The sequence below is a fragment of the Macaca mulatta genome, chromosome 7, assembly GCF_049350105.2.
Source record: "Macaca mulatta isolate MMU2019108-1 chromosome 7, T2T-MMU8v2.0, whole genome shotgun sequence".
Taxonomy (NCBI): domain Eukaryota; kingdom Metazoa; phylum Chordata; class Mammalia; order Primates; family Cercopithecidae; genus Macaca; species Macaca mulatta.
The window spans coordinates 148,906,182-148,922,011 of record NC_133412.1 but is presented as its reverse complement, the minus strand read 5'-3'; the positions used below and the strand labels follow the sequence as shown (position 1 = coordinate 148,922,011).

The 15,830-nt window shown below is 39.7% G+C and overlaps 1 protein-coding gene across 50 annotated transcripts in view; it reads right to left on the bottom strand.

Annotated features, from left to right (window-relative positions):
- Positions 1-15,830, bottom strand: part of TTLL5 (tubulin tyrosine ligase like 5) — a 290,959-nt gene that overhangs the window by 239,520 nt on the left and 35,609 nt on the right. For all 50 annotated transcript variants that reach the window (XR_003731645.2, XR_013396464.1, XM_015144156.3 and 47 more), the window contains exons 7-9: positions 15,123-15,205; positions 7,391-7,460; positions 6,759-6,843 (exon numbers count right to left, since the gene is read on the bottom strand). Coding sequence is in view for 48 of the 50 variants with exons in the window: in XM_015144156.3 (XP_014999642.1) it covers positions 6,759-6,843; positions 7,391-7,460; positions 15,123-15,205 (238 nt within the window). In the remaining 2 variants the exon portion in view is untranslated. The remainder of the gene's footprint in view (positions 1-6,758; positions 6,844-7,390; positions 7,461-15,122; positions 15,206-15,830) is intronic.

The following is a 15,830-nucleotide window of genomic DNA, read 5'->3' as shown; positions in this document are numbered from 1 at the left end:
GATGAATAAATAAATGAGAAGAGAAAGCTCTTCCTTACGGAAAAATGCCAAAAAATAAAAGTAAAAGTTATGATGGAATTAGAAAATCATCATTTGGCAACTACCATAGCAATAATTCATTAAGGCAAGAAAAATCAATAGATTTCTCTTAAAACTGAGAAATGAGATGAAGAATGAAATTTTACATGATTTAAAGCATCTCCCTATAAAATACTTACTAATTACAAAGGGTAAGACCAAATAACTTTACAGTGCAAGAATCTAGTAGATATCACCTACAGCAAGTGGTCAAACACCACTAAATGACTAGCATGTGCCATCAGATATAATGCAATGACAAGAATTAGTATCACTTTTGTGGTATTCTGGCCCCAAATGCATTACCTAGGTCTCTTCATGAGAAAATATCAGACAAGCCCAAATTGAGGGACAATCCACAAAATGATTGGCCTGTAATCTTCAAAAATGCTGAGATCATGAAAGTCAAAGAATGACTAAGAAACTGTTTCAGACTGAAGGAGACTAAAGAGACCTGACGGCTAAACACAACATGTGATCCCTGATTGGATCCTTTTGTAGTTTAAAAAAAAAAATTTCTTAGGATAACTGGCAGAATTGGAATGAGATCTCTAGACATAGGGTAAAAGGCAATTTGTCATATAATTCTTACAGCTCTTACAGCTCTATAAGTTCAAAATGGTTTCAAAGTTAAAAGTGTAAAAAAGTGGTTTGTTTCACAGTAAAAATCTATATGTTCAAGCCTCACTTAACAAACCAGATCTGGCAATATCAGTGTCAGCTGCTGGCACTAAGTAGCAAATGCCTTTAGATGGGACATGTACTCTCCATTCTCCAGTCTCTACTCTTCCTTCAGTGAATGTACTTGTGAGCATTTATGTTAGTGACCTTTGATTTAGACCATCACATAGTATAAAATTTCACCTTCTTTAGGTCTGAAGTTTCAACACAATTTCTCTATTAACAATAATCTAAAAGAGCACTCTTTACTAGGTGCCCCATGACCACGTTTGCCCATACAACCATTCGTCACTTAACAATGGGGATATGTTCTGAGAAATGCATTGACAGGCCAATTTCATCGTTGTGTGAACATCATAGAGGGTACTGACACAAACCTGGATGGTATAGCCTACTACACACCTAAGATAGATAGTATAGTCTCTTGCTCCTAGGCTACAAACCTGTATAGCATTGTACTATACTCTACTGTAGGCAACCGGAACACAATGGTAAGTATCTGTGTATCTAAACATAGGAAAAGTAATACATTGTGTTATGAGGTTACAATGTCACTAGGCCACAGACATTTTTCAGCTCCATTACAATCTTATGGGACTACCATAGTATATGTGGTCCTTCCTTGCCCATTGTTATACAGCACATGACTACATGACTACACTCATCCTAATGTAGGCCAACATTTACACAATGCAGTCTTGAATCTCCCTCTTAATGAGATCAAGATTGAGGAAAGTTCTCACGACAGACCTTTAAGGCCTTGACCTTCAAGCTAAGAAAAAGTAGGGGAGTTCCTATTTTCTTTGCTAAATTCAAAACCCTAGGTACTATTTCTCAGCCTATTGATGAATATAGAACTATTTGCCACCCCCTCCCCCTTTTTTAACCACACTGCAAACAAATACGAATTGTCTTTGACAATATCTTTATTTTGACAATAAATTTTTAAATCGTAAGTTACATTTCCTTTTTGCTTTCTAATGTTTCTCCCTGAGAATCAAGACAATGGTAATAATTTGTCTAAAAGTCTGAATGTCTGTATGGAGAAAAGATTTCAATGTTTGGCATATGGTAGGGACTTGGCAAACATTAACTGAAACTGCACTGGAGTTGCTTGCTCCAAGATCTTTACCAATATGGAACGAAAACAAGAAGGAAACCAGAGAGTTAGTGGGATCTTTTAAACTCCCTTCCCCTATTCAAAAACTAGTCTGTTCTTCTAAGAATATGACCCCACATATTCTTTTTTTTTTTTTCTGTCCTGCTGTTTTCTTAAAAGCTTTTTTTTTTATGCCATATCTTCTTATGGTCAGAGTCATAGGCATTCTAGACGTAGAAGTTTAACATCCTCTTTGGTAGTTGTATTTCCTGACAAACATTCACTACAAATGTACAAAGAAAAGAGAAGGCCAGCCTCGAGGAGCCCCTCGCTGTGGCACATGAGTTATCCTTCAACAGGTGTAGGCATTTTGAGCCAGAGCGGTCTGGATGATGAAGAGACAGCACCTCAGGCAGCCTTGCCAGGAGCCACTGGGTTTCATCCTGGCCTGACCCAGAAAAATCTTATGGAAGAGAACAAGAGGCCCAAGAGCTCTCTGATCTGCTGTCAACCAGCTGCAGCCGGGAGACTGCCAAAGCGCTGCAGTGACTAGGCAGCGCCCTACAGAGCCGTCTGGGAGGGGATTACCAGCCTGATCCCTTGTCTTTAGAGCCAGAAATGACTCAAACTTCACAAACAGCAAGGGCCTTCCAGGGACGGTGACAATGAGCACTGGAAAGGGTTTTCTCCCCCTTGTTGGTGTCTCTTCCCCCTACTTGCTGCTGTGGCAGATTCTGGACAGTGTGCAGCCTGTGAGGTAATCTGAATTCCTTGGCAACCAGCAAGTACCTGAATTCTTTCAAAACCACAGGAATCCAGCAGAGAAAAGGTAAATATCCCTGCGGAGCCAGTGTTAATTAGCAAGGAAGGCTACTGAAGAAGGAACTGGGGGTGGGGAGAAAGGGAAAGGCAGTACAAATGTTTTGGGGTCTTTTCTGAATTTCCACTGAATAATATGGCTGAGGCAGAAAAAAGGGTGTTCCAACCAGGACCTTCCCAGAGTCCTCTCCTCCCACCTCCGCCGCATGGGTGGAACTCAGCTCCCTGGATGGGTACTCACATGCCCCCCAAGTTGCTAGAGCTGCCTATCTTTGGGTCTCTGGCAACACATTTGGTTTTTAACTCCATTTTGTTTTAATTTTTTTGAACTTTTTATTTTTCCTGTTTCAGTGAAAATCGGGCTGTTAGCTTCATCTCAGAAAGGGCTCTGTCAAATCATCTAAACCCAATACTGGATCCACCTAAAGCTGTAAAATCCAGGACAAAATCTTTTGGGATTCCACCCCTGACGGGAAAAAGAATCTGCACCATTTTGGTAGAGCACAGCACCCCTCTGTGGAAACTGAGTGTCCCCTGGTGGTGCAAAACAGCAACACGCAAGCAAAATTCAAAAGCACAGGAGACCTCTGAGGGCTACTGCGACAATCACAAAAAGCTGCACCCAAATACCAGGGGGAACAATTGCAACACTTCTTCAATATTTTACCCACACATAAGAAAACAGAGTTCTCCCACTTCTTACGTTAATAAAACAATAAGGACAACTAAAAACACTCACCTATACAGAAACTAGGGTTTTCGCAAATTTAATTTTGTGTAAAAAAATTTACACAAAATAACTGATATCACAAAACTGTCTTGTGAAATGAACTTAATCTTTCTATCACCTAGCATTAATTTGAGGTCCAAAACAGAAGTGACAGGGTGTAAGAGAATTCATTTCTAAAGAAGGAAGTGAATTGTATTTGCCTCCTGTTCCATCTCTTTAGGAAAGATGATGGTTTTTCTTGTTAAGCCTCAATGTAACCCAGTAATCTCATCCCAAACTGATTGTCTTCAGTTATGTCTACATAAAATACATGTGGCCCAAGATAACTAAAAGCTGCAGATCTAGAGATGCTATAGACTATCGACATAGTTGAACAGACTCTGAGGGTTACAACAAAGCAAGTGAATGTCAAGATACAGAATAAGTGAAGACACAAGAACTTAGACACATTGAAATTACTGCACGGAACAATGTGCCCTCACAGGACTCTCGCAAGCAGCGCATCATATTGCCATGCGTCATGCTTTTGTAAAGCTTTGATAAAGCTTTTTTATTCACCTACACTTTCAGGTAAACCTAACCAAAGCCCCGAAAATTCATGTTATTTTCTGGCCCACTTGGTCTGAGTTTTTTAAAAGCTGTTTTTCTAATTATCCTGAGAAAAAACATCCATTGACTACATGTATATATATAAATTTTTTGTTTCTGCTGGAAGCAAAAGGGTTATACTTAATTCAGTAGATTCTGACTTCCAACACACAACCAGTTAGCCAAAGCACTTGCATATTTGTAGTAAATTCTATAATAAACATTGGTGCTGTTGTTCTCACATTATGCTCTGAACCCGAAAGGTCTTAAAATTGTGCCAAATTTCACCCATAGAGAGGGCTGTTAATATTGTTGGTGACAATATCTTTGGAATATTAAGCAAAATATATTGGTATGATATCCTTGAGAAACAGTGAAGCACAACTTCCATCTCTTTTCTCTATTCCCAAAGTCCAATTTTTGGCAGGACATAATCAGTTTCTAAAACTTGACACAGGAGAGAAGTTAAGGTGAGGATGAGCAGAGGAAGGAGAATGATGAAACTTATAATACAAAAGAGAGAAAGCTCAGAAGTCTCAAATTATAAAGCTGAAAATCCTCAGCACCTTGCATATCTGAGAAGTTAGGAGTGTATTTTACTTTCATTTTGTTCTAAATAATATAAGGAATAGGCTTTTTTTCTTTCTTTTTTTTTTTTTTTTTTTTTTTCATGAGATGCGGTCTCACAATGTTGACCAAGCTGGTCTTGAACGCCTGGCCTCAGGCAATCCTCCCGTCTCAGCCTCCCAAAGTACTAGGATTACAGGTGTGAGCCACCACACCTGGCCAGGAATAGGCTTTTATACCTAATTTTGTATAGTGATCCTTCATGAGAGCACATGTGTCTACAAACATTATCAACAATTTCTTTCCTATAAAAACCTGATTAGAGCTAGTAGTCAGCTCATGTTCAGATGCCTGGTTCAGCCCTTTATCTAATAACTGGGAGATGTTTCAGTTCTTCCCTTTCTTAATTTTCAAGAAACAAGAGGCCAGAACTAGGGAGTTTTGGTAGTCTCCAATGTTCCCAGGGCTCAAACTCAAAATCTCAGTTAAGAATGTGACGGGATTTATAAATGCTGTCACTGCCACCTAGAGGGGAATGGAACAAAGAACTCCACCAGCGAGAAGGTTTGGTTAGTCCACTTTCACTGATTCATTTCAAAAAAACTAAGTCTCTAAAATCATTAAAAGACCATTCTAAAATAATAGTTGTCAGAGTACAATAATATTTGTCAAAGCACCTGTACATAAATAGGTAGTCTTCTTTTATCCATAGTATTTCCCATCTTCCAATTGTATTTTCTAAAATACAGAAACATACACAGACCAGGCTTTTTTAGCTTGTTGTGACCACTCACAGATGCAAACCACCTCCTAAACTGCTATGCTTTGTAACAAGCTTGTCCAACCTGAGGCCCACAGGCTGCATACAGCCCAGGACGGCTTTGAATGTGGCCCAACACAAATTTATAAACTTTCTTAAAATATTATGAGTTTTTTTGCAATTTTTTTTAAGCTCATCAGCTATTGTTAGTGTATTTTACGTGTGGCCCAAGACAATTCTTCCTCCAGTGTGGCCCAGGGAAGCCAAAAGATTGGACACCCCTGCTCTATATCAAAGGCACTACGCATGAAAAGAACTTCAGGGCAAACTAGCTGGCTAATACAAAAATTCAGTTTTGTTGGGGAGAAGAACACAGCATAGTAGTTGCATACTTATTTTAAACAATTTAAAGGGTTTATGAAAACAATTACCTATAAAATTCTGTGGCTATAGGAAACAAAACTTCAAAATATAACAACTTGAACTTAATCTCATAAGTCACATTACCTTAAAACTTAAAAAGCACCTCAACAGGCCAGGTGTGGTGGCTCACAACTGTAATCTCAGCACTTTGGGAGGCCGAGGCGGGCAGATCATGAGGTCAGGAGATCAAGACCATCCTGGCTAACATGGTGAAACCCCGTCTCTACTAAAAATACAAAAAATTAGCTGGGCGTCGTGGCGGGCGCCTGTAGTCCCAGCTACTTGGGAGGCTGAGGCATGAGAATGGCATGAACCCGGGAGGCGGAGCTTGCAGTGAGCTGAGATCGCGCCACTGCACTCCAGCCTGGGTGACACAGCAAGACTCCATCTCAAAAAAAAAAAAAAAAAAAAAAAAAAAAAAAAAAAAAAGCACCTTGCATGTTAAGAAAAAAAAAAAAAAACTCAATTAATACTTTCTAAATATGAAATAGTCTGAGCTCTGAGCTCTGGAGTCAGATCCTTGAGGTCAAATCCCCATTCCACTTCTCCCACCTCTAAATCTGTTTCCTCAACTGCAAAAATGCATTAACTAAAAGGTTGTTGCGAGGATGAAAATAAATGCCTGGCATATAATAGGCAAATAAAGGTAGGATTTTATTTTTCTTTCTACATCTATCCTGAAGAACAACGGCAAATTATCTTAATATCCTAGGGGCGTCATAACAATTGTCACTGCAGGAAAATACCATATGATCCTGGATCAGTGCTGGGGATGATGTTTACGCACCTTATGTGTGGACATGCAGTGAGATTACAGACAAATAAGCCTAATTTCTGAAGTTCTTTTTAGGCATAGTGGCTTTGATGTTACAGAGCACAGCAGTTGAGGAGGTGGGTTGCATCTGTAAGCAGTAATGACAAGTGAAAATAGCATGATCTGATTTAATAAACTTGTTAATGGGTCCACTCTTAATATACCCACCCAAACCCTACACCCCAAAACAGCTTCTTACCTAGCCAATCCTTCTTCATACAGATAGATGACAAGAGGATCATAGGAAGTCACCAGCACATAGAGGCGCACGTCAAACTTGAAATCTAAAAAAAAAAAGTATGTATTCACACACAAAAAAAACTAAGTTCATTTGTTTCCTGTTACAGAATAAACAACGAAACCAAGAAACGTGAAAGAAAGAACATTCCTCCTCTCCACATGAAACACACACTGCCCACATACCTTGACTTTGGAGGATAACTAATAATTATACTATATAAGGGTACCATATAGATAGTATATTATGTATATAGTACATAATAAAAACAGTATAATGTATATATACATTAATATAACCCTAATGTATATATAATGTATATGTGTATATGTCATTTTCATATATATTACTGCATAATTTTCATACATATATTAATTACTATATAACTTATAAAGCACTTTCTCTTATATTGTCTCATTTCACCTTCAAATAAATCCCAAGAGATAGGTAAGGAACCTGCTGTCTTTCTGGAGCCACACATGTCAAGAATTTCACAACAGTATAATAAAGACTTACTAGAGAAGGCTATGAAAAGTTTAAAAAGTTTAGCAAAGATCTGGCCCAATTTGGTCAAGGGCCTAATCACAACTCACCATCTATGAGCAGGGGGTTGTTAATATAACGGGAGACCAGAATGTTTTCTTCCAGGGAAATCTGGTTTGGCTATTGAGTAAACAGAAAGAATGAAAGAATAGAAATACACAGGAATCCTAATTTACAATAAGGGAGCAAAGTTCTTAACCTTTAAAGAAATGGAAAACTAAAATTCTGGTTAAAGTTTCCTCCAAGGTACCCATATATTCAGTTGGCCATATAATATCACTTCTATAACACTATAGGCATCCAATTATGATGCAGGAAAAATAAATTTAAACAGTACCTCTCACATAATAAATACAGCCTAAATAGCTTTAAAGATGTGTCTATACATGATATTAAATAGTTACATGCTAAGAAAATAAGAGCCACTTTAAAAATAAATAAAAACTTGCTTTCTCCCTACTGTAAAGTAAAATAGAAATTTAAAACTACTACTACTATTCTTAAATGAAGGCTTTCATTAAGATGTTTAGAGAATTTACAGATCCACAATGGATCCCAGCATTTCTTCCATAAAATGAGATAGGTGTTTAATTGATTCACTTAAGGGTATTTGCTAAGCAACTGTATGCAAAGAGTGAATGCAATCTTTTAAAGATTTCTTCAATGAAAAACAGTTGTTGAAAAACTGCACTGGGGATATCATGATGAAGATAACAGATATAATCTCTGCCTGGCAGATTTAAGATTCAGTAAATCCCTATCCCTGAAAAGTTTAATATTTAGGTAGAGGAACAGCAAAATATAGAATGTAAAAGAACACAAAGCAGCATTTCTATAAATATAAGATGTCAGGTTGCAAAGTTAAAGTGCAGACCAATCAGGTGGGACCAGTCAGGGAAGACTTGTCCTGGAAGAGCAGATGCAGAAATGAATGGCGAAGGCTGGGAAGTACATGGTGGAGAAGAAAGGAGCCCATCATGGGAAGATGGCATACATCAAGCCCAGTAGAAAGGAGGGTGGGCCGATTCATGGACCTGGGGCTAAAAGACCGAACTGGGAAATTATGAAAGACATGGTTAAACAATGAGGAGGGAGGGACCCCACTGGCAAAGGGATAGGTATGAACCCCTGGCAAACAGAGTTTATATTTAGTATGGTGGGAAGCAGGAAATTATTGTGGATTCTAGATTAAGGAAACAGCAAGATTAAAATATCTTGGGGGAAAAGAAAAAAAAAACACCTTCATGTGTGATTAGATAAAGCTGGAAGTCACAATTCATGTAGGACAAAAGGGCTCCAAAAGGGAAGTGGTAATGATAATAATTAGGTTGATCATAGCTACAGTAAAGGCAACAGAAATAACCATCAACATTTGCAGAAACAAAATTTAACAAATGTACTAAACATGTGGATGTGCCAAGTGCTGTTCTGAGTCTGTTCACAGGATTATTTCATTTAATCCTCACCCAACCCCATGAGGCAGGTATATCACCATCCACATCTTATAGATGAAAAAAGAATCAGAGGGGGTTAGGGACCTGCTCAAAGTCACGGAGCTAATAAGCAATAGAGCAGCAATGGAATCCAGACAGTCTTCCTCACAGGCTTTGCTTTTAGGCATTATTCTTACCTCTTCCCAATATTCTGCTCTCAAATTTAATTGCCCCCAAATTCAAAAGTTTGTCTTTATAATAATGCATTTCCTACCCTCAATACTACTGTTTCTCATATGATAATTTTGTGACCTATAACATTATACACAATCACTATAAGCAGCTGTGAAGTCAGAATGAGACTCCTCTCTCATTGCCCACTGCTGCTATCTCAAAGTCAGAACACAGCTTTCACAACCCATCTCCACGCATCACAGGAACACAATGACATCATTACTGATTCATCCCTAATGAACTCCATCACCCATACCATTTCCTGATTCCCTTACATTTCTTGATCAGCTTCTCATAAGTATTATCTCCGTTTTGAATCTGCTCAGTGAGAATTGATGCAATCACTGTACAGCTGCAGGCTATGTTGTAAACCTATACTCAAACAATCACAGCTGTCTTCCTACTGAGTAGAACCTATAGGCTACAATAAATATCTAGTCACCCAACTTTTCTCCACAGCAGAGAATATGCTGATAGTGGTCATCATTCCATGACACATCTAATGCCCATGCCCATTTCCTCTCCTCCCTTGCTCACGATACACATTTATCCTTTGAGTTACACGTAACATAAACCCTTACATTATTTAGGTAACTTTACTATGTGTTCTATTGTCTTTATCCCTCACTTCTATCTGCATTGGGAGTTAAACTGTAGGCTCCCAGAAGAAAAGAAAGGTTTGGGTGTAGTTTCTTTGCATAGCGTTACAGACTGAAGAGCAACTAAGAAAAACTTTTTGATACCTTCAAGCCTGTTTCCTTTTCATCAATCCCCAGTGAACTCATTTCAAATTATTTCAATTTAAAGCTCAAACTGCCTCCCAAAGTATGTTAAAGCTGGAATCTGAATTGCTGGGAAAGTTGGAAACACATCTTTCTTTTTCTGAGACAGTGTCTCACTTCTTGGTCCAGGCTGGTGTCCAATGGCGTGATTTCGGCTCACTGCAACCTCCGCCTCCCAGGTTCAAGCAATTCTCCTGCCTCAGCCTCCCCAGTAGTTGAGATTACAAGCACATGCCACCACGCCCGGCTAATTTTTTTATTTTTAGTAGAGACAGGGCTTCACCATGTTGGCCAGGCTGGTCTCAAACTCCTGGCCTCAAGTGATCTGCCCGCCTTGGCCTCCCAAAGTGCTGGGATTACAGGCGTGAGCCACCACACCTGGCTGGAAACATGTCTTTCTAACTGGACCTTAAGATTAAAGCTCAGGTATCCATTAAGTCACCGTAAAGCAGAATGGTATGGATTAAGAGTGTCTATGCTGGCATCATCTGGACCTGAGTTACAACCTTGACTCTACCACTTACTAAGGAAATATTAACTACCTCATAGGGTTCATATATGGATTAAAAGAGATTATGTTTAGAAAGGACAGTGGTAGGCTCAATAAACATTAGTTATGATTACTGCAAACTTAACAGAATATATGTGGTTCTAATTACAAAGTCCCACAGTTCAACAGCATTCATCACGACCTGCCACATGCCATTCTACTCAGAGTACTGAGTAGCAGTATTATGAAAATTAAGAGATACATAATAATTAAGATAATTTCTCAAAAGCTTTTAAGGAGTGACAACACAGTAGGTACTCCCGAAATACTTGTTGAGAAATGAGAAAAACAGAGGAAACCTAAGATAAAAACATATAAGCAAACAGAAACAAGAGAGTACAGAATTATATTCACAAATATAGGAGGGACTGGAGTGACCTAACACTCTCCTAATACATGCAAGTCTCAGAGCATGTATCAATACTGTATTTACCATGGATCGTGTGTGAGACAAGGATGACTCAACTTGACTTCCATAATCAAATTCATACCTTATTCAGAAAACATCCATTCTTTCCCCTCCTTGATCTGAATATACTAAATTGGGAAAATACGGCCTTTAGCCATGGTTACTGAAGGAGTGGAGCAAACACAGCTCTGTTCCTTTATGCTGTATTTCTAGAGTTAAAGAGCACATCCTTATGAGACCACATTAGTCAACCAACCGAGATGCTTCCATCTATGGTCCACACTTCTCTTTTCAGTGCTACATAAAAGTGATGCTTTTGCTGTCCTTTATCCTGTTCTCGTAATGGTAAAAGTTGCTATTTGTAGAGAGTTTCCAAAAGGTTATGACTACTATAGGGAAGTTTTAATAAGTGGCCCTCTCACTCCAGTGGGAAGACAGGGGAAGATATTTCCATTTGGCCCTCACACCAACTCCATCCCCACTGCCTAAATCCCTCACTCGCTCGCATTAGTTCTGCCCCCAGACCCTCGCCGCAGCCTTCCCTCTCCTCACTCTCCTGCTCAAATCTAAAAGGAAAGCAGGCAGCAGCCTTGGAAAGAGTTACTTCATCCAGTTGGCTAATGGGTCACATATTCCATGGGAAAGGATCCAGGTATGGAAAAGAGGGGATGGTTATGCCTTTTGTGTAAGCAGAGAGAAGAGTATTAACAACATGGTTTGCAGGTCTGGGTAAAAGGTGGTAAAATTCCAGTTTCGGGGTGAAACGGGAGTATTTTCCCATTATGTCCGCATGTTGCCAGCTCCCCTCATGCCTCCTGGCATCTTCCCAGGCTTCTGTCTGGCACTTCCACTAAATACCTAAAAGAATCAGACTCATTCCAAAGCTTCACAAAGAGGGAGGGGGAAGGCAAAAGGTCCTGCCAAGTACTTTGATCTATGCAGGGGGTCTCAAGGGATTCAGCCCAAGGAGAGGTGGGAGGGAGAAAAAGGCTCTTACACAGCCTGCCAAACACATTCTCTAAAGACATGTCACCCCGTTGAGATTCGGCGTCCAGGGAAGAGTTAGGGCGCAGGGTTCTCGGCTCCACCAAGCAAAGTTTAACTTTTCTATCCTTTATGATGCTAGCTTTAAAATAACAAATCACTAGGGCAAAAGAGCATTCCAAAAGAAAAAAGTCCCAGATGAGCTGGGAATAGATCCTATTCTTTTTGAGTCATGTCTAAGAAAATAAAAAGCAAACTCGTACCATAGCTGACTTTCAACAAATTCCATTTGGCAGCTAAAACCCAAACCCAAACTAGTGCCGTCTATGAGATTCAAACAACACTGGAGCTCCTGGCACAGAGCTGAAGGAAAAGCTGTTGGAGAGGGGCCTTCATCACCAAGGTCAGAGCAGAGACAAGAGGAGACAGAGCCAAGGCATATGACCATGACCTTATGTCACAGGAGACTCAGGGTAAAAGGCCTCCAGAGTGGCCTAGGCCAGGTAACAGAAGTTGCAGCCAATGCCTGAGGCTATAGCAGTTGCTCTACCAAAACCAGATCCTGTATTTATTTGGCATGAAGGATCTGGCCATTATTGTTTATGGTACCGTTTTGAGTCCAGCCTGAATTTAAGGACTTTCCAATGTGAAAGATCACTCAGAAAGTTAAGTTTCTACACATATGGCAAACAGCTCAATGTGAAAAGACAACTGGGGAATTTAAGATGGGGTTCTGGTCCCACATACAACTTATCTACCTACCCCTGCCCTTCCAGAGTTCCAGTGGAAGGATAGAAAGAATATTTTCAAAAGAATGAAATGATATTAAAGCTAGAAAAAAGTAAAAGGAGCCAGAAAAGTCCAAAAGAGATCAAAGTGATCTTCTCAAGGAAGCTCCTGCAAATTTCCAAGCTTGTAGTCAACAAACATGAAGATCAGGGATCAGCCAAGGAATCAGAATCAGATAATTAACAAACAGCATTTAGAACAGTGAGGCCAGTAGACATGTGGGTATAGAAATCTGATAGAGGAGACTGGAACTTGAGGCCACTTTATCCCCAATACACACAAAAAGGAAAAGAAAGGTAGCTCTGACCAAGAGGGAAATCACCTAAATCTTCTTCTACGTTCGCAATATGGCCCACTCCATTTTGGCAAGGTGGAAGGGGCGTGCTCCTCACCACGTCCACATAAAGCAAAGCCTGAGAGTCAACATGTTTTGCCCTTACATAAAATTCACAGTCAGCCTCTTCCAGGGAGAAGATATTAGGAAAAGAGTTCTACACAACCATGGTAGAAACCCAGACCAGCTGCCAGTTTCATTCAGTCTAGTCTTTTGTTCATAAATATGGTCCAACACATAAGGATCATCAAAACTGAGAAAATCCAATAGCAGGGGAAAAGACAATCCCAGTAAAATTCAAGGACAGAAGAGAATTTTTCAAAAATTTCCATTGGTATCCTCAGAAGGACAGGCAGGCAAACTGCATCCATTATGCAACAAAAGGTTGTTATTTGTAAATAAAAATAAAGCAAATCAGAATATGAGTTTCTGGAAATCAACCTGTGATATCCAATATAAAAATACAGTAGATAAATGAATAATAAAATGGATAAACTTCAACCTGTGATCTAGAAGATAAAGATGGGAAAATAATTAAAAATGAGAGAAAAGTTAACATGAAGGAAAGATCCAGAATGTCTCAAAAAAGAGTTCTAAAAGCAGAGACAAATAAGAGGATAGCTTTCCTTAAAGAAAAACACTAGTTTCCAGACTGAAAGTGCCTACCAAATGTCCAGGAGGAAGAATAAAAAACAGGTCCAGGCCTAAACACTGGTTAAATTTCAGAATCCCAAAATATGTCAGCAGCAGCAAATCCATATGGCTCTGCAGCAACTTACTTATTGCCTCCTTGCAGGAAAGAATTTGTCTGAAGGGCATAAGGCACAGTGAGAGACCAAGTTTTAGAGCAGGAGTGAACATTTATTAAAAAGTTTTAGAGCAGGAATGAAAGGAAGTAAAGTACACGTGGAAGAGGGCCAAGCAGACAACTTGAGAGATCCAAGTGCTTGTTTGACCTTAGACTTGGGGTTTTATACATTGGCATGCTTCTCGGGGTTTGTATCTCTCCTCCCTTGATTTTTCCATGGGGTAAGCTGTCTGCATGTGCAGTGGCCTGCCAGCACTTGAGAGGGGCCTCATGGGCAGTGTGTTGGCTGCAGTTGTGCACGTGCTCATTTGAAGTGTTTTTGCCTTACCAGTCGAGGGTTCCTAGAGGAAGGTCATATACCAGTTAAACTCCATCATTTTGCTTCTAACTGCACATGCTTGAGCCTACCCGTCCAACTCCTGAGATCTTATTGGGAAATGGCTAATCACTAGCTTCAGGTGTTTTCTATTGTTAGGAGCCTGCCTTTCCCTGGCATACGCTGCTACCAATTATTATTTTAGAGAAACCAGTTTAACAACTGCCTGACCATCACCTGATGATAACCTGACACTCCTTGGTGGTGGCGGGGGCCCTCTCATGCCCGGCTCATGTCTGCCTAGCTACCTATCCTAACATCCTAACATTTCCCCCTTCCAGAGTTCAACAGTTTGTTTCCACTGAGTTTAAATGTTGTACTCAACTTACAGATAAAATAAAGAAACTGAATCATAGTTACTGAAGAGACTCTGTTATAAATGTTTAAAACATAAACATAAAAACTAATCAAACAAATGTGCAAGGGAGGGTGGGACATGATGTAAATGCAATAAATGCCAAACTGGGAATTAACAAATACAATGTAATGTCAATGAAAGAAACATAAATCAACTAAAGTTACTAACTACTATTATACGTCTAGGGAGTGAGACCAGTAGGGATTTTATTTACCATGTATATGTATTCTATGTAAGACAACTTTTAATGAGAATTTTGCAAAGAATCAAGATAATGATGGCTTTTGAAAAAAGAAGAGGAGAAATGAGAGGAAGAAGAGCAGAAAGAGGGAAGCAAGGAGGAGAAAGGAGAAGCAGCAGCAGTAGCGAAGAAGCCATACCAAATTGAGGTTCACTTGTTTGATAACCTTGAGAACAGAACCCACAGTTCTGCTCACAACAGACTCTAAACACATATGCTACCAATTAATAGTTGGTGTGTAGGAATTAACATCACAATATGCTCAAAGCAGAAAAGGTACCTCTGGAGTAACTGCTGGTGCAGAAGATTCCTGCCAGTAAGGCAAACAAGTCAACTCATACCTACCCTCAACTCACTTCTGAATGCAGATTTAAGAAGAGCACACCCGCTCTTAATGAAATGGAACTATATTAGCAACCAGTACAAAGGGTGAAGGAGGAAAGAACAAGTGAGGAAAGAGGTCTGCCATCTGCTGCATACTTACATTGTTGATCAGGTAGACGCCCCGCCCCCTAGAAGATGCCACTGGTTTTACTATCCAAGGTCCCCGGTCCTTTGAATATGAATCTGCTCAAAATATTGGGAGATAAAAAACGGAGGAAACGAAGAAAAAGAATGAACTTGAGTTTATTATATCAACTTTCAACAAGGGTTATCTACTCCAGGAACCCAAAAATATTACAAATTTCTACGTGTTGGGCAGTAACTAAAATTACCTATATTTTTGGACTTGCCTTAAAAATAAAAATAGAAGGAGGGAAGGAGGGAGGAGAAAAGAGGCCAGCAAAACCACTCCCATAATAATTTCTTCCACTATTTCCCCTCTTTCTTTTTTTTTTTTTTTTTTAAGGCAGGGTATTGCTCTGTTGACCAGGCTGGAGTGCAGTGGTGCTTCCATAGCTTATTGCAGCCTCAACCTCTGGGGCTCAGTCCTTCCACCTCGGCCTCCTGAGTTAATGGGACTACAGGCATGGGCCACCATGCCCAGCTGATTGTTTTTAACTTTTTGTAGAGATGGGGGTTCTCTATGTTGCTCAGGCTGGTCTTGAAATCCTGACCTCAAGCGATTCTCCCACCTCAGCCTCCCAAAGCGCTGGAATTACAGGCAGAAGACACCATGCCCAGCCTCCCCTCTTTCTTGAATGAGAAGATGAAAACAAAAGAAGGCAAACATCTGGGTGTTAGTCTATTA